The sequence below is a fragment of the Miniopterus schreibersii genome (genome assembly GCF_964146895.1).
Source record: "Miniopterus schreibersii genome assembly, chromosome: 3".
Lineage (NCBI taxonomy): Eukaryota > Metazoa > Chordata > Mammalia > Chiroptera > Miniopteridae > Miniopterus > Miniopterus schreibersii.
The window spans coordinates 11,719,004-11,743,811 of NC_138103.1; the positions used below are offsets into that span (position 1 = coordinate 11,719,004).

The 24,808-nt window shown below is 43.5% G+C and overlaps 1 protein-coding gene across 8 annotated transcripts in view; it reads left to right on the forward strand.

Annotated features, from left to right (window-relative positions):
• Positions 1 to 234: 234 nt before the first annotated feature.
• Positions 235 to 24,808, forward strand: part of LOC308554180 (zinc finger protein 75A-like) — a 44,660-nt gene continuing 20,086 nt past the window's right edge. The window contains exons 1-9 of one of the 8 annotated variants that reach the window (XM_081131100.1): positions 15,694 to 15,908; positions 16,097 to 16,200; positions 16,772 to 16,912; positions 17,505 to 17,626; positions 19,765 to 19,844; positions 20,753 to 20,844; positions 21,380 to 21,506; positions 23,435 to 23,542; positions 23,723 to 24,735. In XM_081131100.1, the coding sequence (XP_080987226.1) occupies positions 19,784 to 19,844; positions 20,753 to 20,844; positions 21,380 to 21,506; positions 23,435 to 23,542; positions 23,723 to 24,318 (984 nt within the window). In that variant the 5' untranslated portion in view covers positions 15,694 to 15,908; positions 16,097 to 16,200; positions 16,772 to 16,912; positions 17,505 to 17,626; positions 19,765 to 19,783 and the 3' untranslated portion in view covers positions 24,319 to 24,735. Of the gene's footprint in view, positions 371 to 15,692; positions 15,909 to 16,096; positions 16,201 to 16,771; positions 16,913 to 17,504; positions 17,627 to 19,764; positions 19,845 to 20,752; positions 20,845 to 21,379; positions 21,507 to 23,434; positions 23,543 to 23,722; positions 24,736 to 24,808 lie in introns of those variants that run through there. The other 7 variants (XM_081131099.1, XM_081131102.1, XM_081131101.1 and 4 more) reach the window with 7 other exon arrangements.

Below are 24,808 nucleotides of genomic sequence, written 5' to 3' on the forward strand. Positions count from 1 at the left end.
GTTGGAATTTTTAGCCATGGAATAATATATTAGATGTAAAGAAGAATTTTCTGCAATAAAAGAAACTAGACTGTTTCCTTTCCTCACAGTGTCGATAGGATAAAATAGCCATAAAAATTAGTACTTTCTTGAGGCGTAAAAGAAACTTAATAGGAGTCCAGGGGAAATTTCTCAGGATTTTGTTTGTTTTCTTTTTCATTTGGCTTTTGCTACTGAGAATCAGAAGAGATTTATGTGTCTGGGAACTGGAGCAAGTACTGCAGGCAGGATCCTGTGGTTTACTGTGTATGGTGACCAGGAAATCCATTACGCGGGAGACCAGGTTTCTAAAAGGACAGTTTTGGGAACTGATTTGGAGTAGTTCGCAAAGGTGAGTTAATCCACATCCATATTGGTTGTCTTACACTGTAAACTGTTAGGCAGGGTCTACCTGTATCTGTTGTCTTCAGCATTTAGCAGTAGTCTTGGGTGATGTTTAATAGACTGCTGAAAATCTATAGGCTGTGGATATTCTTATAACTCACCCTTTCTCTGTTTTTATCTTTGACTTAGATGTGTTGTTAGAGCTTTTAGGTAGTATCAGGAAAGGAGTTAAATTATCTCTTCCAAATCTACTAGTTTATAAATGGGCAAGTTAAGGCACAGAGATACAGGGACTTGTTCAAGACCTCATAGCTAGTAGGTCTGTTGGTTGTCACTTAGCTGCTTTAGTCAGGCCTGAAGGCAGGATTATCAGGACTTTGTAGGTTATCTCTGCAGAGCCAGCCTAGATGACATTGTATTGTATCTGTTTTCAGTTTATAAAACATTCCTGTTTCTTGATTGGTTACTGAAACACTCTTATGTCTCCATTTTCTCTCTAAAAGAATTTTAATGTTGACATAATTTCAGGTGCCCTCTTTTCCCCACCCTTTGCCCACCTCCACCCACCCCTGCCTGCCCACCCCTTGGCCTTCAGCAAACTATTGTCCGTGTCCAGGGGATATGCATATATGTTCTTTAGCTAATCTCTTCACCTTCTTTATCTAGTCACCCCCCTCCCCCTCCCCTCAGGCACTGGCCAGTCTCCACTTTCTCTACAGAACAGCACTCACCTCAGTGTTGATCTGGGGATTATAGGAATTGATGAAAGAAACGCACCTGCCAGCCTGGCCAACAGGAGATGCTCAATGTGTGTCTCTTTCCGTTTCTCCTGTTCCCCGGATATGTTGGGTGGGCTGACTACATTTAAGGAGCAGATCCATTTGTGGCTTTTGCAGCTTCTTTCAGGAGTTGAGCACTGGTGGTGGTGGTTATTATGAATTGATTTGGCATCAGTCACCTGAGCTGTGGTCTGGTTCCTTCAATGGGAGTTATTTTATTCCCCAGGTTGACTATACCAAGTGTTTTTTCTTTGGCACAGTTAGCTCTGAAGCTCTAGTCTGAGTACCTCTTACCCAACACCCTCAGCCTTAGACCCCTGGGACTCTGTCTCCTCCCAAGATACATGTGGATTTCTTGTTGGCAGTACGTTCACTCATTCACTTAATCATGCCCTATTATGAACCCACACACTGTTCTAGACCAAGGATATAATAGTGAACAAGAGAAAAAAATGCATACCTTCATGGAGCTTGTATTATAGTGAACAGTAAAAAGGAGAATGGTTATGCTTTTCTGCTCCTTGTAGTTAGAGTCATCAGGTCATTTTGTTCAGTGGGTTGTGAGCAGAAGCCTCACTTCTGGGATGAAGCATTTATTTGTTGGTGTAAGACTCTGTAGTGCTTTCCTTTCTTGCCTCAATCATGAAAGCACATAGAGAGAGCGGAGCCATGAGTCAAACCAGGTTTAGAATGCTGAGTCCCTTACATGGCAAGTCAGCTATTCTGATGAATCCTCCAGACCTATCATGGACTTTGTGGAAACAAGAAATAAATGTTTGTGCTTAACACTGAGGTGTGTGCTATGTGTTTCTACAGTATAACTTGGCCTGTTTTAATAGAGGTGGCTCTTCTACTGGAGCTTTGAAACTTTTTTATTTTCATTCTACTTGGCCTTTGGCCCTTAGGAAAAATCTAGCTTCCTCTAGATGGATGTTCCACTAAACTAATGTAACACTGATAGGAACACTTAGGAACATACAAGACGGTAGGGGAAAAGAAAGATAAAAATAAATAAATAAAACAGCAATAAAAAGGACTGTAGATGATATTAAAGAAAGACTCATTGCTCATCAGGGCATATGTCCTGGGAGGTCAATTGTTTTAAGTGGACAAGGCAGCCTTCTCCCTCCGGCCATATTCTTCTTTCCTTGTTCTTTGTTCCCTTGTACACCACTGCCCCATGTGCACAAAATGTGTTTCTATTGATCAGGGAGGTAGGGAGAGGGTAGAGGTTGCCTTTCATTCCTCATATTAGTACAGTAGATTTCAAGGAATGGTTTGGTAACTACCCCTGTGGAACCTTCTGTGAGTTTTGCCTCAAAAAATGGGATATATGGCAGAAACAAATTCTACACCCACTTTGGTTTATAAAGGAGGTGGCTGCTCTTCCTGGGCTAAGAGATGACAGTTGGGCAGAAGCTTGAGTAGGAAAGCAGGGGTAGGAACTTCAGTTGGGGAATGAGAAGCCTCCTATGGGAACGTCTTAGCTTGGCCAATAACTGGCAGCACAATGCCTCAAAACTCCTTGTGCTTGGAATTTGGGGTGGATATGTAGAAATTGTTAGAAGGAATTTCTATAGCTTCATCATAGGGATAAGAGCAGATAACTAAAAAAAACCCACCTAAAAATAAAAATATATTGCCCTGGCTGGGTAGCTCAGTTGGTTAGAGCATCGTCTTGATATGCCAAGGTTATGGGTTTGATCCCCGGTCAGGGCACATACAGGAAACAACCAATGGATGTATGAATAAGTGGAACAACAAATCGATCTCTTTCTCTCTCTCTCTCCTCCTAAAATGAATCAATAAATAAAATCTATTGAGGCTTCTTTCAAACATGAAATCTGAGACACAACCCTATGTTCAGTCTCCAATATTAGTATTAAAGTTTTTACAAATATGTCCTCCATACCCAGATGATTTCTAGGACAAACCAGAAGGTGCTTTATTTTAGTTTGTTCAGATAACAGTCTTACAGTGACTCCACGGTTGGTTCTGAGCACTGCATCATTCACCCAGGCTAGCCCCCAATCCTCAGCCCCTTCTCTGCCCTGATCTAAGTGGCCAAAGTGCTGGGCACATTCCAGGCCCAGAGTTCTCCCTGCCATTAAGTGGGCTCTGGAACTTCAAGCTGATGATGAGAACCTCAGCTATCTTTTAACTGGAGGGGAACGACAGAAGGAGAACTTAGAATCAAACTAAAACTAAGACTGCTGGGGTTTCATCAGTTTTTGGAACAATGAGAACAGTTTTGATTCCTCTGGAGAGCTTGAGAGGAAGGATGCTAAGCAGTCTTTTCCATCCAACTGGACAGTTGGAATAACAAAAGATTTTAACTCCATAAAAGATTTTTTAAGCATTCACTGAGTCACTCTACTTACAAGTACTTACTGAGCACCTGCAGTTTCTAGTCTCATGTAGTGGATTAAAGCTACCTGTTAACTTCTCTTGGGAGCTTTCCCTCTAGTACTTAAGAGTGGATTATTTGATGACGTTCTCACATTCTTTCTGTGGGTTCTCTTTGGTATAGAGTCTCTGAAGTATCCTCAAGTAGGAAATGTTGAAGCTTTACCCACACTGTAGTTCTAGGGTTCTTCCCAAGCAAGTACGCAAGCATATTGTTATTGAATCTTTTCCACACTTGTCACTTTTATAGTTTCTTTCTTGTGTGGGTTCAGTGGGGAGCAAGCCCTAAGCACCACTTGAAGCATGTACCAACCTTGCTTTATGTATACAGTTTCCTTCTTGTGTGAACTGTGCAATGGGCAATGATACTGGGCCACACTGAAGTGCTTTCCTCCTGTATGATACACCATATCTAATAATTCCTGTACTTCACATAAAGCAGTTTCTCCATCTACCTCTTGTGAGAGGAATTAAGTAAGCAAGCTCTTGTCTTGCGTTGAGTTTTCAGATTTAGGAAAACTATCAGAATCACTTCTCATTTCTACCACAGTAGGATGATGAATATTGTACCAATCTTAGCACTAACAAAAGATTAAGCTTTATAGTATTTGGATACACTGCACCTTTAAGGAAAAAGTGAGAAAGCTTACTGTTGAATGTTTTTAAACCAATGGATATATAGGGTGCCCCCCCTCAAATGTATACACATTTAACAGCTGATAGCTGTTCAATGAAAATGAAATGTATTTTAATAAACACTGCCTTTATAATTAATCAAAGTGTATGTATACATTTTTTAGGATACCCTATATTTCCAACATCATAATGTTTCGCACTAAACATTTTGTCCATGATTTGTAAAACAACTGAACAGTCTCAAAGCATTTAGGGGGAAAAAAGTGAATCTTTAATGTTCATGAGGAAAGTATAATTAAGTATTTTTTTAACTTTGGGAAATCCTAAATTTGAAAAGTTAGTAGCTTAAGAAGTAATAGTTTCTTACACAGAGGAGTTAGGAAAGTGGTTTTTAAAAATGTTTTTTTCTCCTTTAACTATGTGAGTAAGCATTACCCAGCACTAAAGCTATTTATCCTTCTAAAAGGAAAAGCTCACATTTCCAATCTACTTGGAGTTAAGAGGTACTCCTACAGCCTTGGCTCATGTGGCTCAGTTTGTTAGAGTGTTATCCCACGCACTGAAGGGTCGAGGGTTCTCTTCCCAATCAGCGCACATACCCAGGTTGCGGGTTCAATCCCCAGTCAGGATATGAATAGGAAGCGACCAGTTGATGCTTCTCTCCCCACCCCCTTCCTCTCTCTAAAATCAATAAAAACATATCCTCAGGTGAGGATTAAAAAACAAAACAAAAAGGTCCTGGCTGGTGTGGCTCAGAGGTTAGAGTGTCGGTCTCTGCACCAAAGGGTCACGGGTTCGATTCCCGGTCTAGGGCATGTACCTGGGTTGCAGGCTCAACACCCGGCCCTGCAGGAGGCAGTCAATCCATGTGTCTTACATTGATCTCTTCCTCTCCCTCTCTCTCCTTTCCTCCCTTCCATTCTCTCTAAAAATCAATGGATGGAAAAAATACCGTGTGAGGATTTAAAAAAAAAAAAAAAAAAAGGCACTCCTACAATATTATCTTTGGTCTCTGCAAAGCTCCCACATTTTAGAATACAAACTTGCCCAAGGGCTCCTTCTTCCCTTGACCTTCACTCATGTACCAGTCAGATCTGCTCTTATCACTCTGAGCACTGTGTTTATTCCCTTCATAGCATGTATCACAAATTAGAGTTATTTGGTTTGTTCACTTGTTTTTGCCTGTCTTTCCTCATTAGAATGTAAGCAGCAGGACGGCAGGGGCTGTGTCTGTCTGGTGCAGCCTTGAATCTTCAGAGTCAAGCACAAGACTGACAAGTCATAATATGTAATAAATATAAGAATGAAAATATATCAAACAGGAAAACCTCCACAGCCACCTAGACATTAGTTTTGGTTACCCAAATCATCCCCTGGCTCATTGATTTTCCTTCTTCAGATGTAGAGTGCTTGACAGGCATGTGATGGCCATGAGTCCCTGCTCTTGCTCTTTACCAGGAGAGATGGAAGAGAAGAGCATGTAGGTCCTTTAAAGGAGCACACCAATAATTTTTATGTTGGGGACATATGGATGTCTAAAGCTATCATTCTGTCTGCATGAATTTTCAAGCCCAGAGCTCAGGAAGCTTCACTCTGGAATAGGAGGACGGGATTCTTCGTACACCCTAGGAAAAACATCTCCATTTAGGTTGCCTCTCCTCCTAGCACCCAGCCCCACAATGTCTGCTCTTCAGCACTTGCCAGTAGCAAGGGCCTGAATGTGCATACAGTCCTAGGGGTCTTGTGAGCATTTGGCACCTCTCTTCCTACTGATTCTCTTGACACTGAGGCATATAGAAGGATCTGGAATTGGCATTATAAATTGGCTCTATCAGTGGGCCCCAGACTGGTACTCAGAGAACACTGAGATGTGCAGAGATATTCCATGAAAAAAGTATTCTGCACTCAAGTAAATTTGGGGACAATGGGTTAAAGTCAATGTTTTGTTATAGGAGGACGTCTCAGAGCATTTATGTATGAATGTATATCATGAAACTCAGGATCAAAGTAGAGAAGTATAAATAACCATACAATGATTGCCAAACTTATTTGACTGCGGGGGCTCTTGTGGTGGTACATGTGGAAGTCACATTTACTATCTCTTGGATTGTTTTGTGGAACACATGTTCAGGAAACACTGACTGAGTTAATTCTTTTACTGTTATAGGAAACTGAGAGAATAACTGTCTTAAGAGAAAAAAAACAGACCTCACATCAGACTCATATTTAAATGCCCTTTCCTCCATATCACTCAACCTCTTGGGTTGTGGGACAGGCATCACCATTACACAGATTAGAAAGTTGAAGCTTCATATCACATGGCTAGATATTGTGGGTAAAGTAGAACTAGGACCCGTGCATTCTCCTAGGAGATGACTTGGAGACTTCTCTCTGGCAAGAGCCCAGCAGAAGAATTTACTTCTCCAAGATCAATAAAAGCAGTTGTTTGACATCTTCTATATTTAGTATAGGATCCAAGTGTTTTAGCAAGAACAGTCTCAATAGCTTTCAACATCTGAAATGTTTCATGGCAAAAGGGTACATTGCAAATGGGTTTGGGAAATGGCACTTCATTTTTACAAAGCTGCCAACCTGGTAAAACTTTCAACTTCAAAGCTCATCTTACATCTGTCCTACTCCCCAGGAGTGGTGAAGACCAGAGATAATCAGTCCCACTTTAGATATTGGGTATAAAGTATAAGGCAAAGGGTAGGAAGTAATTGCCTTAAGATGTATTGGAGAAGATGCTGGGGGGAAATTGAGGTTTCCTGGTTCCTAGTTCAGATACAACAAGGTTCTCTAAATATGAGAGCTCCAGAAACAAAGCAAATTCTTGTTCATGCAGTTGTGGAACAGGATTTAGGAGTCAGGGCTCCCAGCTGATTCATTAACCATTATTCCCCTTCAGGTCTCTGTACAGCCTGCCAGGGCTCCATTCTACCACCATCTTGACCACTCAGATCAGCCCTCACCATCAGAAAGAGGAGAGCCCAGAGCAGACATCTCAGGAAGTACTATCACTCTGAAATAAATCTTAATCTCTTGATTCTCTCCTCAAGGGCCAGGAATCTCTTCTTAGGAACGATCACTTGTTCTCAGAAAGAACACCATTTATACTCTGGATAATCCCTTAGAGTTAACAGTCCCTCCTGTATTCATTCTTAGGTTCAGAGGGGTCTGGGGCTTGGAGGAGAGTAACAGGGAAAGCTGTTCAGTGTTGCATTCCCATCAGCAATGACTGAGAGTTCCTGTTGCTCCACCTCTCTGTCAGCATTTGTTGTCAGTGTTTTTAGATTTTCACCATTATGATGGTTGTATATTTGTATATCATCATTTTAATTTGCAATTCCGCAATGACATGATGTGGAGTATCCTTTCATATTATTTATTATCTGTGTACCTTGTTTGGTGAGGTGTCTGTTCAGATCTTTTGCCCATTTTAAAATCAGGTTGTTCATTTTCTTTTTTTTTAATCCTCACTGAGGATATTTTTTCCATTGCTTTTCACAAAGAGTGGAAGGGAGAGAGAGAAACATCAATGTAATCAATTGGTTGCCTCCCAACTAGGGTGGGGATGGAGCCTGCAACCAAGGTATTTACCCTTGGCTGGAATTGAACCTGGGACCCTTCAGTCTGAGGGCCAACACTCTAATCACTGAGCAAACCAGCATGTTATCTTTCTAATTCAACAAACATATCATTGTATGAGTGGTGAATGCATAGAGTCCTTAAATTATAAAGGTTTGCTATAGGAGTAAAACTTTTTTTAATCCTCACCTGAGGACATTTTTTATTGCTTTTTTTTTTTTTAGAGAGAGTGGGAGTGAGGGAGGGAGGGGAGAAAGAGACACACACACACATTGATTGGTTGCCTCCTGCACGTACCCCAGCCAAGGCTGGGGAACAAACCTGCAAGCCAGGAATCAAACCTGTGGCCCTTTGGTGTGTGGGCCAATGCTCTGACCACTGAGCAATACTGGTCAGGGAAGAAGTAAAACTTTTTTTTATGTAAATTCCTCATGTTTTGGATTTTATTCTTTTTTCTTTTTTTTTAATATATCTTTATTGATTTCAGAGAGAGGAAAGGAGAGGGAGAGAGAGATAGAAACATCAATGAGAGAGTCATTGATCAGCTGCAGCCCGCAACCCGGGCATGTGCCCTGACTGGGAATTGAACCCTGATCGCCTGTATCCTAGGTCGACGCTCAACTGCTGAGCCATGCCCGGCCGGGCAGGATTTTATTCTTTTAAACATATTTGTAATTTCTATTTGTTCTAAATATGCTATACTAGGAAATGTATGAATCAGTAACATATAAAATGAAATCTATTAATTCTAATCTTAGATTTTTTTTTAATCATCACCAGAGGATGTTATTTCCATTGTGTTTCAAAGAGAGTGGGAGAGGGAGAGAAAAAGAGAAACATCAATGTGAGAGACACACATTGATTGGTTGCCTCCCACACAAGCCCAGACTGGGGCCAGGGATTGAGCCTGCAACCGAAGCGCATGCCTAAAGGCCAAGGAAGTGGAGGGAGAAACACCTTTATTTTAATCAGAAATAATAATGCTTATAAACTTGTAAAAACTGTTTAAGAGAGAAGAAACCAGAAGCTGGGTTGGGAGTGATGGTAAAATAAGAAATCTTACAAAATTAAACTAGATATTATGCTTGCTAAAAGATTAGGTCGCTTACGCTTAGTATTACTCGGGAGCTTAATGTATCCTTCCTTTCCTTTGTTCCCTTTCTGGTGGTGGCTGTGTTGCATAATAGTGACCTTCTCTGAAGTTCACAGTAGTATATAACAGTAGGTGCCCTAGAGATCAATTACTGGTTTAGAACAGATTCAGGCTGTTAAAATTCTAGATGTCCTCCCCAAGAGGGAGTAGAATTTCTTCTCTGATATGGCCCAGTTCTCAGGCCGTTACCACATGTTCTTTGTTCAGAACAAGAATATCCTAGATTCCCAGCAGGAATTATGGGTTTTATAGCCTTCTTCCCTTCAAAGCAAAATGGAAATCCACAGTTTGACAGGACTGTGAAGTTCTAGGCAGAAGTAGAAAAAGGGCTCTGCATTCTTAGGCTGATTCTAATTCCTGGACATGGTTCTTGAGATCCAGTTGTCAAGTTTACTGCTAGGTCAGGGATTGGCTAGTAGAACCCTCCACAGAAGAACACTCTACGAAACACATGTTGACCTAAGGAGATGATGAGTCAGGTTTTCTACAAATTCAGCACATCTCTTCCTTCCAGTGATGTATCACTTTTATGTGTATACCAATAGTGGATGAGGGGTGAGTTCTTAGTGAAGCTTTTCTCACACTGAAAACACTTGTATGGCTTTTCCCAGTGTGGGTTTGTCTGGTGGGCACTAAAGTGGGAGCTGTTGTTGAAGCTTTTCCCACACTGGGCACACGAGTACGGGATCTCCACTGTGTGGACTTGCTGGAGAGCACTAAACTGGGAACTGTTGTTGAATCTCTTCCCATAGATACTGCACTGATAAGGCTTGTTCCCAGTGTGGGTCCTCTGGTGGGTAATGAGGCTGGAGCTCTGGTTGAAGGTTTTCCCACATCTCCCACAATGGTATGGTCTCTCCCCTGTGTGAGTCGTCAGGTGGGCAATGAGGTTGGAGTGCTCACTGAAGCCCTTCCCACATTCACTGCACTTGTGAGGCTTCTTTCTTGTGTGGGTTCTCTCATGCTGAGCAAGATAAGAACCTTGGCTAAAGCTTTTCATACATTTATGTCATATAGAAGCTTTTTCCAGTTCAGGGGCTGGCTGGTGATGAGAGGAGGGAGAACTCTGAGAGCATTTTCTCCCACACAAGAGATGTGTCCAGGGTTGCTTGTCAGTCCAAAGTCTCTGGTGACTCATCCTCTTCTGGGATGGGACTGTCTCCTCACTGTCCCTTGGACAATGTCTATGTTGCTTTCTTGACATTGGCTCACTCTCCTCACCTGTATTTGATTCAGAGCGCCAAAAAACTTTTCTACTAGGCTTTCTCCGTTAAACCTTGTTCATTTCAACTTCTTCTGAATTATCCCATTTCAGATTCTCAGAAACTGAAAGAATAAAATTACACTGGACACTGGAGAAGGAAAACAATGGAATGAGGAAAGAGTTACAATTAAACTACCTTTAGAAGAAATACCTAATTGGAATTCTTCATGTGACTCAGTCTTCTGCTAATGAAAAGCCTAAATTTTATTTTCCAATTCTAATACTTTTTAGTTCCAAATTTGTGGTCATTGGTAAATATACTGTACACCTCCCTACTTTTATTCTATTCTGTATCTTTTTGGATGTTCTGACATGATGACAAAACTGAAGCAAAGAGTTAAGCCCTGTGGTAGCTGTCGATCTGTCTGTAGGTGTATTCTCAATTCTTGAATGGCCTAGCTTCTGGGAGTAGTATCATGAAAAGCCATTGAGTTTGGGCAATTGAAACAAGAATAAAGCAAGTTTCTGAGTACCTGGCAAGCATAAACTTAGGTTATGAAATGAGGGGAGGGGAGAGAGTCTGAGCTAGAGGCCTAACTGGCAACCTAAGGAAGAAAAGTAAGTGAAACTCCATGAGAAAAAAATAACATGGACTCTGTGAAAGAGATTAGCAAATGCAAAATTAGGACTCAGAAATGCAAGGGAAATAATCCCTAAACTCCATGAAAACTGAAACCCACTGGCCTGTATATGGTTATTCATCAAGAAGATGACAAGGCCAGAAGCAAAAATAACTCTTTCTAAGTGTACTTTCCCATCCTTTGACCATCAGAGCCAATAGTCTTACCAAGTATGTTTGGGAACAGTACTGGCAGGTCAAATCCCATAACAAAGTCCTTTTCATCCCTGGCTATACCATCTACAGTGGAACCTTGTCCAACCTCTGTGGACTCCCTATTCTGCTGACTCAGCTCTCCAGACTCCATGTCATTTCCCTCTTGGCCAGAAATAGCATCACTTGCCACAGGAGGTGCAGAGGAGCTTAAAAGGGCATCCATTTCCTCATAAAAGATGTAAGACTCAGGCACACGACCTCTCCTTACTTTATAGTAACCTGGCTGTAGGCTTTTGAACTTGGTGTGACACTGCTATGGGATCCCCAGAAAACCCTGCTCCTGGACTTTTCCCCGCACAGCCTGTGGCTCTGGTTATTCTGCTGATGGGTCTGGAGTTATGAAACAGAACTGCTGAGAGTGGCCAGGAGTGTTTTGGTCTCATCGCCCCAGTGCATACCTGCACCACGGGACAAAGAACACAGGGATCCTATCAGAAAGGACTGGATACCTCAGTGCAGGGTTTCAGTAGCCCAACATATGAGTTTCTCGAACTATGCCACAACTGGCTACCATCATTCCTGGAAGGTATCTCACTGTGGACACTTTTCCTAAAACAAAAACTTCCAATGTGGTAGAGAAGACATCCTCTCCAACTGAGAAAGATTGCAGTGTATTTACTAAAGCTTCCCTTTTTATTTCTCCTTAATTATCCTGAATCCCACTCATTTTCCCTGAGAGATGATTCAATAAGGATAGTGCTTGCCTGTCTCCACACTGATGGGAATCCCTGAGGCGGTGTGGCCACATAAGAGGATATGGTGAACAGGCAAGACTTGGAGGGAAGCAAAGATCCAGAAGAGAGAAGAGCTGATAATAGGAGACTTCTGTCTACTCCCACTTCTTTTTCTTTTTTTCTTAAATATATCTTTATTGATTTCAGAGAGAGGAAAGGAGAGGGAGAGAGAGATAGAAACATCAATGATGAGAGAGAGAGTCATTGATCGAGCCCACAACCCAGGCATGTGCCCTGACCGGGAATTGTACCCCAATCGCCTGGATCCTAGGTTCACACTCAACCGCTGAGCCACACCCGGCCGGGCTACTCCCACTTCTGATGTCTGAGTACCCTTGATCTGCCCATCTCCATCTGTTATATCTCCTATCATCCTGGTAGAAACGAAACTATATCAGTTACTATCCCAAGGTTAGAATAAGCAGCTAATGACTGAGAAGAGCAGCTCAGGCTGGCTGGTGATGCGAGATCCAACACTCATTCCTGCACCCAGTTGAGGCCCAGCATGCTTTTTTTTAAAAATCCTCACCTGAGGATATTTTTTCCATTGCCTTTCAGAGAGTAGTAGAGTGGAAAAGAGGGAGGGAGGGATAGAGAAAGCAAGAGAGAGAGAGACATCAATGTGACAGAGACATCAAATGGTTGCCTCCTGCATGCGCCCCGAGTGGGGCTGGGGATCAGGCCTGTAATTGAGGTACGTGCCCTTGGCCACAATCGAGCCTGGGCCCCTTCAGTCCAAAGGCCGATGTTCTAACCACTGAGAAAATCTGGCTAGAACTCCAGCATGCTTTTTATGGGGTGCCCATCTGGGCCCGCTGATGAGGGCTCATTGGCTAGAGCTGGCCCAGCAAGTGTATTCTGATTACATCTGGTCGTGATTCTTGAAGGGCACAGAGCTTCTATCATCGTCCCTTCTAGTCCACTCTGCTCTGAGCTACCCACATCTCATTACTTGATCTCGCTGTAGCTGCCTCCCTGGTCTTCTTGTTTTAACTCTTGACCTCCTACAGTCTGTTCTCAATCCAGTAGTTAACGTGGCCCCTCTCCTTTTACATTCAATTCAACTGGCGTGTATTGAGAGCCAACTGTGCTAGGTTCTGAGAAATGCACATATCAATATGACATGGATTCTGCCTTGACTTTGGCCACAGTCTTATAAAAGACTCTGTAACATAAGAGAGACACAAACAAATGTTTAAATAGAGTTAAGTACCAAATAAATTGAAATATTAAGTCATTTTAAAATTACTACTCCCCCTACAAGGCTAGCTCCTTATAACTCAGAAAGTCAAAGTCCTTACAAAGTCCTTTACATAGGGACTCTAGGCCCTATTTTAGTGATTATCAAAAGATCGGTGAGAAAGCATTTAAAAAAAAATCAGTTGGGTAGTACAGCAATGTCAGACTGCTGTAAAAATTTATAAACACTCTCAATTTCAGTTCAGGTCACTTCCAAAGGCACTGCCCTACATGATCTGGATCTCGTGGATCTCACTTATTACTCTCATCCTCTCTCAATCTGCAATAGGTCACAGTGGCCTCCTTGCCAGACTCCTCTCCAGCCTCAGAGCCTTTGCGCTGGTCATTCTGTCTGTTACACTCTTCCCCCAGAGAACCACATGGCTCATTCCTTCTCCTCATAGTCCTTGTTCAAATGTCATTTTCTCAATGAGGACTACCCTGAAATCCAAACTAAAAATGAAACCCACCCTCTGCCCCCACACTCGATCATTCTTATTCTGCTCCATTACCCTGCAGCTGCAATGGAACCTGATTCCTAGACTAATGACAGCCTTTTGAATTCACACGGTGGCACCTACTAGGACATCACTCACCTTTCACAGAGAATAGTACTCATTCCCCAGGCCAACATCACTTTCATTCTTTTATATTCTGTTGACAAAATCTAGATATCATACCTACTCAGACAATTCATTACTTTGGTGACAGCAACATACCTGGCTTTGGCCTTCCAATTTCACAACTCAAAAACAAAATCCCCTGGACTACCCAGACAACAAAAGGGTTTAGGTACTACTTTCCCCCATATATAACCTTCACCTAGCCAAATGAATGGCTTTATGTTGGGTTCCACTGTAGGTTTTATCCCTGCATACTCCCACCAACGAGGGAACAGGAACCATCTTCAATTGATCACTGGAAGACAAGACCCAGTCTGGGGGAGCAGTTTGCTAATAGGTGATCAGTCAGTACCAGGACACATGCAGAGATGTCCTTAAACCAGTGGCTCTGGAGCAGGCTATAAGTGCCAGAGCTCCCAGTTTCCAGGACTGGCTGCTTGCTCTCCATTTTCAGCTTTCTTAGTCCTCCACTGTCCTTGTACCCCTCCTCATTCCAGTCCCATGGATGTTGGCTTGTCCCTTTTGCCTCAACAGCCTTGTTTGCCAAGCTTCTAGGAGAATTGGAGGAGACTTATGAGGCTAGTAGATCTTCCATCTTCTCTTGAAAGGCACAGGGCTCTGTGCTGCAGCCTTGCTTTTCTCGACAGCAGCTGTCAAGGAAGCTTCTGAACTATGTTTGACACTGCTCCAGAGTCCAGTGGAAACCTCATTCACAGAAGAGCTACTTCTTTCTATAGCTGGCTGCTGTGCTTGTGTACCTGGAGTTTCTCATAAAACTGAGGCTCACTGAAAACAGACAGGAAAGTCCTGGTTTCCTAAGATTCCCATGGTGCACCTGCCACTTTCCCATCTGCCAAGTCCAGCTCTTTTGTGTGACCTGATTTGTTCCCTGCCTTTGCTAGTGTCTCACTGGTATCTAAATGAAAGAGGCGTGACACAAAAGGTCACATCTTTTAGGATTCTAATTCTATGAAATGTCCAGAGTAGGCAAATCCATAGAGAACAAGAAGCAACTGTTTACAGGAATGGGTACAGGATTTACTTTGGAGGGATGCCAAAGTTTTAGAACGTGTGATTGTGCTTAATGCCACTGAATTGTTCACTTGAAAATGGCCACTTTTATGTTACATGAATTTCACCTAAATTAAGAAAAATTTTAGTATTTTTTCCTAAAAAATTGAAACAAGTAAAAACAAAAAGAGCTTCATAAGAAATGCAAAAATAATAGAAATGTATTCTGAAAGAGATTAACCTGGATGGGGCTGGGGGTTTAATGTGTTTAAGTACATGAAGAACTGCTATGCAGAAGGTCAAGGTAAACATGTTCACAGTAATACAACTAATTGTGAATAGATCACATAAAGGATCTCCACCCTATTGTGCTGTTAACTAATTTGAAATCTTGCCTCACCTGCTGGACCCTGTAATCCATTTTCTGTCTATATGGAATCCAGTAGATCTTTTAAAAATGAAAGATCACGTCCATCCCTGATAACACTCTTCAGTGGCTTCCCACTGCACACAGAATAAAACCCAAACTCCTCTTCACAGCCTGAAAGGCCCCGCATGACGTGGCCCTCCCTTTCTCTCTCACTTCCTCTCATACCACTCTTCTTAATCCTGAAGCTCTAGTCACAAACCCCCCCTTCTTTTTCAAATGTGCAAAGTCCTCTCCCACCTGAGGCCTTGGAGTGTGCTGTGTCCTGGGGCTGCAGTGCTCTCCTCTCAGTTCTTGGCACAACCAGCTCGTTCTCCCTCACGTCTCAGAACAAACGTCCCCTCGAAGTGCCCTTGCCCCACTACCTGTCTCCCCCAGGTCATTCTCCAGCGGGTCCCAGTTCTTTATTTCGCAACACTCCACATAAACGACTCGGAAGCCTAACGGCTCACCGCGAGAGGGCGATACCCACTGCCAAGCCGCAACGAGGCCACTCTAGGCGCGGCGACTTGGGGACTCGGTGGCATTAGTTCCCCGCAGCCTGGCTAAAGTGGGGGCGCAGGCCGATTCTCCCAGCGCTTCCCCGAGCCTCGGCGCTCTGGGAGCTGAGCGGCTGCGCTCGGCCTGGCCGGAAGCGCTCAACTTTCGCTTCCGGTAGCAGCGCGGGGGCGGGGCGCGGGTAGAACCCCACGCCGTACCGGCCTCGTGGGAGAGGGGTCTGTAGGACTGCGTGCCGACCGTACGCTAATCGCCCACCTCCGACCTCGCGGCCCCCGGGTGTAGCGCGGCGGCGGTTTGCGGTTGAGCAGTAGGAAGAGGGAGCGGCCTCTCCGAAACCGAGCTCTCCAAGGTAACCAAGAAGCGGTTCCCCGGCTGCGGGGCTCCGGAGACCTGCCGGCCGCTGCTCTGGGCAGCTCCAGGGAGGTGGGAGGCGAGACGCCCTTTTTCGTGGCCGAACGGTTGGATCTTGGGGCCAGACAGTCTGGGATTAGACTGGCCGTCAGTCCCCGGAGGTCACTCTTTCTGCCCTTTGCGCAGGTAGCTCCCGGGCCCGCGGCGGGGCACGCTGCCACACTGCCCGCTTGCACCGTGCTCACGAAGCCCGACTGCCCTCCAGAAAAGTCCACTTCCCGTCTCTGCCGGTGTGTTGTGGGGGGTTTTGTGGGTGTGTGGGAGGTTGCTGCTGATGTTAATCGCCAGAAAGCCGCAGTTCAGCGTCAGAGAGAGCACTTTCTCCTGATGCAGAAGCCCTCGGGCCTCCTGAGCCGGGGTGGGCAGCGAGGAGCCGACCATTTGTGAATATCGTGGCATCCTGCACAGAATCTCCGTGCCGGTTCTGCTGCATCATCTCGGGGGCGGAGAGGCTCACGAGGCTCTCCGTAGCCTTACTCGGAAGTCTGAAAGACCCTTGAAACGTAAAGTCAGCAGAAGGGTCACCTTAATCATCACCAGCTGCCATTCTCTCCGTCTTTATGACTTGGTACTTGGACAAACATTTTGTAAAGAAAGGTCGGCTGTAATTTTTCCTAGCTGAAGCGAACAGAAACTTCAAAATACAGGTGTAAATCTGCACAGTGCCCTTCATACGCTTTGCAAAGAAGTGCCGAAAAAGAACGTTGAGCATCTTGTTACTTAATTGGGGGATGCTTTCTGAGAAGAAAAGGCTACTTTCCCCCTAATTGCTTTCTTTCTACTCTGGTCTCACTGTCTCAGCTCTCCTGCCAGTATTCCCACGAGTAAAGGAGAACCTCAAATGTTCCACGAAGTGAAGGCTTCCATCATCACAGGAGGATGCAGGGTCATAGAAGTTGTACCCTCATACTAAAAGCAGAAGACTAGGGTGATAGTTAAAATGTAAGAAAAGCTCAGATGTTTCTAATCTTTGACATGGGGAGATGAGATAGGAAGCACATCAGTGAACTCTTTGGATAATCCTCAAACTCTTTGGAGCCAGTGGGTGCCAATTTCCTCACCCACCAGCCTTCCCTGATTTATTTTCTTGTAAAGGCAAAGTCATCAATTGACATTTGTCTTTACTGAGCTGTGCTATATAGATCAACTGAGTAATACAAAGAAAAGGAGAGAACAGAGCACCTGCCTAGCAGTTGACTTTAAAGGGAAGGCAAGGCAGGATGTTTTCATTTTTCTCTCAGAATAAGTAGCAAGTAGTAATGTTCATGTGACTTTCTTATTTTTTTAAAAAATATATCTTTATTGATTTCAGAGGGAGGAAAGGAGAGGGAGAGAGAGAGATAGAAACATCCATGATAAGAGAGTCATCGATCGGCTGCCTCCTGCACGCCCTCGACTGGAAACGGAGCCCGCAACCCGGGCTTGTGCCCTGATCGGGAATCGAACCCTGATCGCCTGGATCCTAGGTCGACGCTGAGCCACGGCCGGCCAGGCATGACTTTCTTATTGATTTGCACTTTTTTTCTGCTCTCAGTGCCTTAGGAAGAAGATCGTTTTATTGATTTTATTCCAGACCAGATTGGGCCTCAGTTGTCAGAGGTGGTACTGGTGGTGTTCCCAACACAGGAGCAACTGTTCCAGAGCATAATGATGAAGGTAGGTCTGAAGATGTCTGAGTATTAGAATCCTTAGGTCAGGGCTCTGTGGGAGATCAAGGGACCTGTGACAGAGCTCCACCCAGAATAAGAAATATACTGCACAAACAGACAGTCTGAACTGGAGAGCACTTCCAGAGCTCCCACTGTCACGAAGGCAGGTGGGCTCTGTGAGGCTGTTGGCCAACTTCAAGAATTATACTGAGGCCAGAGGTTTACTTAAAAGAGCAGATCTTGGATCTCCTGGTGCTAGAGCAGTGTCTGACCATTCTGCACAGGGATGCTGAATCCCAGATAAAGAAGCACCATCTATAGAGCATTGAGGAAGCTGTGGCCTTGGTAGACCACTTGCAGAGTGAATATGCTCAAAGGAGAAATGGGGTGAGAAGAAAAATTCCTGATACATAACAATGAAATAGTATGAAGGTGGATATATGGGGTGCCAGGGCATTTAATTGAGAAATAAGATGAGTTAGGCCTGTGACCTATTGTTCCTTTGGGTCATTTAAGGCAGGACCAGAGACCATAGACATAGCAATACTCGTTCCACAGATTTCAGAGACCCTGGCAGAGACTTCTGTGGCCTTACAGAAAGAGTTGGTTTTTCCCCCTGTTAGAGCAGGGTATATTGAGGGTAATAAGCCTAGTTTGGCTTGACCTATGAGATGGGTCTTAAGTTCTTAGAAACAAAGGGCAACAAGGAGGTGGAGAGTAAGGGACAGAAGAAGAAATGGAGTACACTTAGAGAACAAAAGAGAGAAGATAGTAGAGTAGAAAGAAAAACGGGAAACAAATGTTTGGAAATCCCCCAGCGGAATGGCTGAGAGAAAAAAGATGGTGAGGGAGAGTGTCCCTCCATACCACAGTCAAGAGCCTCCACTGCCCTCCCGTAGTGGTTGGTCCTTGGCTCTGTTAGTGAGTGGGAATCCACGGTATGCCCTTGGGCAGATGGCACCACATCCACTGGCTTCAGGCCTACTGTCGAGAATACAGGACAGGCTCTGACCGGCGTGGATCAGTGGTTAGAGCATCAGCCCAAGTACCGAAGGGTCTTGGGTTCAATATCCGGTCAAGGGCACGTTCCTGGGTTGCAAGTTCCCCGCCCCAGTCATAGTGCGAGGGAAGCACCAACTGATGTGGCTCTTGCACATTGATGTTTCTCTCCTCTCTCTCCCCTTCTCCCTCCCACTCTCTAGAATCAATGGGAAAAATATCATTGGGTGAGGGTTAATAAAAACAACAAAATAAAACGGGACATACGTTTGGTGTCAAAATCATCTGAGGGAGGTTGGAGCCAGAATCATTCTTCTCCCTTTCTTCTCCATTATATCCATTCTCTGTAAAACCTTCCCTGGTCATGGAGAAAATCTGGTTGAGAGGAGTTAAGTTTTCTAATCATTTTTTTTTTTTTTACTATATCGTCACCCACAGATACTTTTTCTGTTGCTTTTCAGAGAGAGTAGAAGGGAGACACAGAGAGAAACATTGACGTAAACAAGGCACATCCATTTGGTTGCCTCGCATGCCCCCGACCAAAACTAGGGATCGAATCTGCACCTGAGGCATGAGGTACCTGCCCTTGGCCGGAATTGAACCGGGATCCTTCAGTCCTCAGGCCGATGCTCTAATCACTGAGCCAAACCAGCTACAGCAAATTTTTTAATCTTTTGAGAAAAGTATAAGACAAGAAATCACTGCAGCAGGGATCTAAGCGAAGAGAAAGACACTCTGAAGATGGCATGAGAATAGGTGGCCTGCACAACCCTGCTAGCGGTCTGAGCTGGGCTGCAAGCAGAGGCATCGGGGTTGCAGTGTTGGAGGGCTGGCAGTAGCCACATCTTTTTTCCTTTTATACTAAATTTCCCAGATTTTGTTGATAGTTCTTTGTGGAAAATTGGTGGCCCATTCATTATCTCTTTAAGTCTTTTTGTCATTTAGTGTCTCATACTTCCTGCAATCTGGACTCTATGCTTTCTCCTCCCTCTACCACAGGGGTGGGGAACCTTTTTTCTGCCAAGGGCGATTTGGATATTTATAACATCATTCACGGGCAATACAAAATTATCAGCTTAAAAATTAGCTATGAAGAAGTTCCTAGATTTATTGAATTTCAAGTCCCGCCTGTGGTTGCCTTGGCAGAGCCAGACCAAGTGACTTTATGCGGCTCACGGGCCAGATGTTCCCCACCCCTGCTCTACTACCAGCCGTCAAGCCTAAAAGTAAGTTCTGGTAACAAAGATGGGAATTATTTCTAAGTTGTAGTCCATGTGCTGGGAAAGGAGGCAGTGCTCTTGGGAGAAACAGCAGAGACCCCAGGCTTCAAACTGAAGTCAGCAGAATCCCAGCCAGTGGGCAGGTCCCAGGGTGAAGAATTTTGGAATGAATATCAGGATCTACAACAACAGCTGAGCAGGAATACTCATAAAGAAACTGAGCCTGTGTGTGAGAGGGGTAAGGAGCTTCATGATAATATCTTTCTGTTGGGAGCTCTGATAGTAATTTGTCTGGTCAGAACATTGTGAGCATTTTCTGGGTTCCCAGCTCTGTGGATGTGCATATGCAGCCATGTTAGCAAGTAGGATTACCTCAGCCCCCACTAATGGCCTTAGAATATACCAGCTGTGGTGAAGGTAGGGATTGGCCTAAGGTACAGATACATCCAAACCAGAGGACCCTGGTAATAACATCATGAACACTTAGAAAAGTGGAGAGGATTGGGCCACCCATCCTGAAAACACAGAAGGAATTGGGATCACAAATGGGCTGTCAATGGTGGTATGTGAATACAGTTGTGTATCAGGAAAAAAATGATAAACAGTACATCTACTGTACACTGGAGTCCATATTTCATTTTCAAATCCATTAAATTTTTCTTAATTCAGAACTATGTCATCAGAGGAAAATAAGGGTTTTTGTTTTAATAATTTCGCTCATGAAAACTGGGCAACCTGTTCTGGGGGTTAATAGATACTTGGTTCTTATTAACAATGATTAGGCCGCTTACAGGTACCGCACACACTTGTAAAGGTTTCCCAACTACTGAGTCAAGATGTTCTTTACTGTAGAATAGAGCTCAGGATGTACATAGAAGTGAGAGAAATTTCTGATGGCTCTTTTCCACCCATAGCTGTGCCTGCTCACCAGATCGTAGACTTTCCTGAGCAGACAAATGTCAAAGACTGGATAGTAGCACCTGAACTCATCTTGCCTGAGTCCCAGGTGAGCTGTGCTTTTGAGCTGTTTAGGGCTGCCTTTCCCTGCTGCCCATGACCCACGCTGCCCAACAGGTGCTCAGAGGCATGTTAGCCCAGACGTTCTCCCCGGGGAACTGGACACCTCCCAAGCTATTTGCTGATCTCCTTCCTTTCTGCCTACTCACTTTAAAAAAAAAAAATGTACTGTACCCTGGTGGGGTTGCTCAGTTAGTTAGAGTGTCGTCCCAATATGCCAAGGTTGCAAGTTAGATTCCCTGGTTAGGGCCCATACAAGAAACAGTCAGTGAATGCATAAATATCAGTGAATGCATAAATAAATGGAACAACAAATCGATGTTTCTCTCTCTCCCCTTCTCTTTCTCTCTCCCCCCTTCTCTCCCTCTCTCTCTCTCTCTGTCTCAAATCAATCAAAAAGAAATTAAAAACAAAACAAAAAACGTGTTGTTAATGCCTTCAGCCTACCATACAGCTCATGGGCTGGATGTTAGGGCTGCTTCTGGAGTGGCAGGTACTGAGCTGAGGCCCATTCTCTTCTTTAGAGCTTGTTGACGTTTGAAGAAGTGGCTGTGTATTTTTCCCAGGAAGAATGGGAGTTACTGGATCCCAGTCAGAAGGCCCTCTACAATGATGTAATGCAAGAAAATTATGAGACTGTCATCTCTCTAGGTAAAGGTTCTCCCTTCCCTTTGTGTAGAAGTTGAGTAATCTTGTCATATTTTCAGCTTACTGGGAATGCACTCTTGTGAGAGAGTGTTGTAGTAGCTGGTTGGTTCTCAACTCAATGGTATAGGCAGGAAAAAAGTGAATGCATATCACTTGGGAGCTTTTTTCAAGTACACATTCCTTATCCTGCATAGAATTCTTGATCTCTTTTCCCTCTTCCCCCACAAACATGCTCTTCTCATATCTTTCTGTACTCAGTAAAGGGCACCTTCATTCACCCAGTTGCTCAGAGCAAGAACAATACAGTCATTGTTTACTCTGATCTTCCCATTATATTCCACTATTAATGCATCACTAATCCTTTTGATTCCACATTTATAATATTGTCTGAGTCCAACCATGTCTCATCCTCCTGTGCTGTTAACATCCGGGTCTAAGCCATCTCTAACCAGGTCTACCTTAGTAATTTTTTAACTGGATCTTCCTGCCATCAGCCTTGCCCTCCCATAGTTTGTTTTCCATGCAGCAGCCATAGTCTTTAAAACCTGATCAGATTATTACATTTTCCTGTTTCAAAACCTTATGATGACTTCTCATCCATTCAGAATAAAATCAAACCTCCTTACCAAGGCTTCCAGGACCCTCTAAATCTGGCCTCTTAAACTTCTTGCCCTCAACTCCTGCCACTGGTGCCCTTATTCAGTTCTCTTTAGCCACACTAGTCTTACTGCTTTGTGTTTTTTAAAAAATATGTTTGTATTGACTTTTGGAGAGAGAGGAAGGGAGAGGGATAGAGGGATGGAAACATCAATGAGAGAGAAACATCACCAATTGGCTGCCTTCTGCACGCCCCCTATTGGGGATCGAGCCCAAAATGGGGGCATATGGCCAGATGGGAAATCGAACCAGTGATCTCTTGATTCATGGGTCGATGCTCAGCCACTGAGCCACACCAGCTGGGTTCATTGCTGTGTTTTGAACTTGTCATGCTCATTTCTTTCTGCTTCCCTCTACCTGGCACACTTTTCTGCCACACAGTAAAACTCTCACTTGTAGATCTGCTCAAATATCACTTTCTCAAAGAGGCCTTCCACACAGCCTATCTCAAATGGCTTCACAGAAGTAGAATCCTAAATGCTCTCTTACCCTGCTTTAGTTTCTTTTAAAACATTTATCACTTCCTGACATTTCATTTGATTATTGATGTTTGATTATCTCACTCTCCCACTAGAAGATAAGTTCTTTGAGATCAGGGAACTTTGGCTTCTGCATCACCATATCCCTGGTTCATAGAAAGTGTCTGACATACCATGGCGACTCGATACACATATTAAGAGACTGAAGGATGAATATGTCCCATATTTGTAATTTATAGTTACAGAAGTCCACTCAGTGATTCTGCTCTGTTTCATTAAACAGGATGTGAGCCAGTTAGCTAAGAGTGGTAGAAATACTTACCAATCTAGTGTCTGGTGCTCAGCTGCTAAATAAAAAGTTAGTATAATTATGACAGCCATCACTTATGCATATGATTCCCAACCCACTGGCCTTCACATTGGCTCTGCTAGACCAGATCTTATTCAGGGTGAGTCCTAAAGAGTTAATAGAACCAGCTTGTATTCCCTGCAAGTTTTATTCCAACTTGGTCAAGTCTGGGGTATTATTAGTGGCAGAAGAGGGCGAATATGCACAAGATTCCCACGCCATATGTCCTTTTGATTGATCAAGCTAGGTTTATTTCTTAGTCTCCACTTTGCATATCCACTCAAAAATACAGGTTAGTATAAACCTGATACCTGATATGACAGTCTATCCATTTAACCATTTGGGGTAATAAACTGTAAAAGTGTTTTTTGTTGTTCCTGAAATAGTCTGTTACTAATGAACACTGTTAAGTAGCAGTCTTTGACCTCAGTTTTTCCATTTCACAGCCATATTTGTGCACCCCAAACCTAAAGTGACCTGTCTAGAGCAAGGGAAAGAGCCATGGGTTCAAGAATCCATGGAGTTCAAGGACAGTCCTAGAGAGCTGCCTACAGGTAAATAAACCATGGGAAGAGGCAAAATGTGCCTTACTAGGAACCTTTGCAAGGACTTAACATTTTAAGATTCTACTTATCTATATTATAAAATTGAGTGATCATTGAGTTTTTGTCTCTATTCTTGAGATTTTCTTTCTCTGCCATAGAGTTGGTTGATTTTTATGTTTATCCCAACAGGGTTAAAGCTCAAAAATGACTTTGAAAATCATCAGTCAATATGCCTTTCTGACTTAGAAATGCAAACACCAGGAGACATAGTTTCAAAAATGGACAGAGTGAAAGTTCCCCAGAAACCAACAGTCAAAGAAAATCATGGTGATATGCACAGGATGGGGAAATGGCACCAAGATTTTTCAGTGAAGGAAAGAGTGAACCTTTCAGTCTGGAGACAAGAGCTGCTGAAACTTATGGATCGTCACAACAAAGAGCGTGCAGGAGAGAAGTCTTTTAAATGCCAGGAATGTGGGAAAAGCTTCAGAGTTAGCTCTGACCTTATTAAGCACCAAAGAATTCACACTGAAGAGAAACCATATAAATGCCCACAGTGTGATAAGAGGTTTAGATGGAGTTCAGATCTTAATAAGCACTTCACATCACACCAAGGATTAAAACCATATAAATGCTCATGGTGTGGGAAGAGCTTCGGTCAAACTTCAAATCTCCACACACACCAAAGAACTCACACTGGAGAGAAGCCCTTTACATGTTACGAATGTGGGAAAAAGTTCAGTCAGAACTCCCACCTTATTAAACACCGGAGAACCCACCTGTAGCATATGCATGAGAAACTTCAGCAGGCAGTCAAACCTTCTTAGTAGAAATTCCATTGGTGAAAAGAAGCTTGTTCAGTGTCCTCTGTCTGAAGAATTTTACCAAATGGAGCTTGACTCGAAAGTTTATGAAAGAATGCAAATTTATGAAGAAAGAAAAAATTTTTATCACTAGAAAATTAGGAGATATAAACTTTCACAGAAAGGAATCAAGTTGGACTCTGCAGCAGACATGTTAGTAGTCGTATTATTTACTCTTTATACTTACAACCTTCAGGGAGTTTCTTAGCAAAAAAGGTGTTCAAAGAACATTCTGAATGAGGGAAAAGTCTATTTTGGGATTGTGCCTGGCAGTATGACAAATTCAGCTTCAAATAGCAGATGAAGCCATGAATCAATCAGTCGTCTGTGGTCACAGAGGTAAATATTGTTGGTTGTGCATTGAACTAACTCCTCAGCCACTCTTAAACACTTGATACATACATTTGTAGCA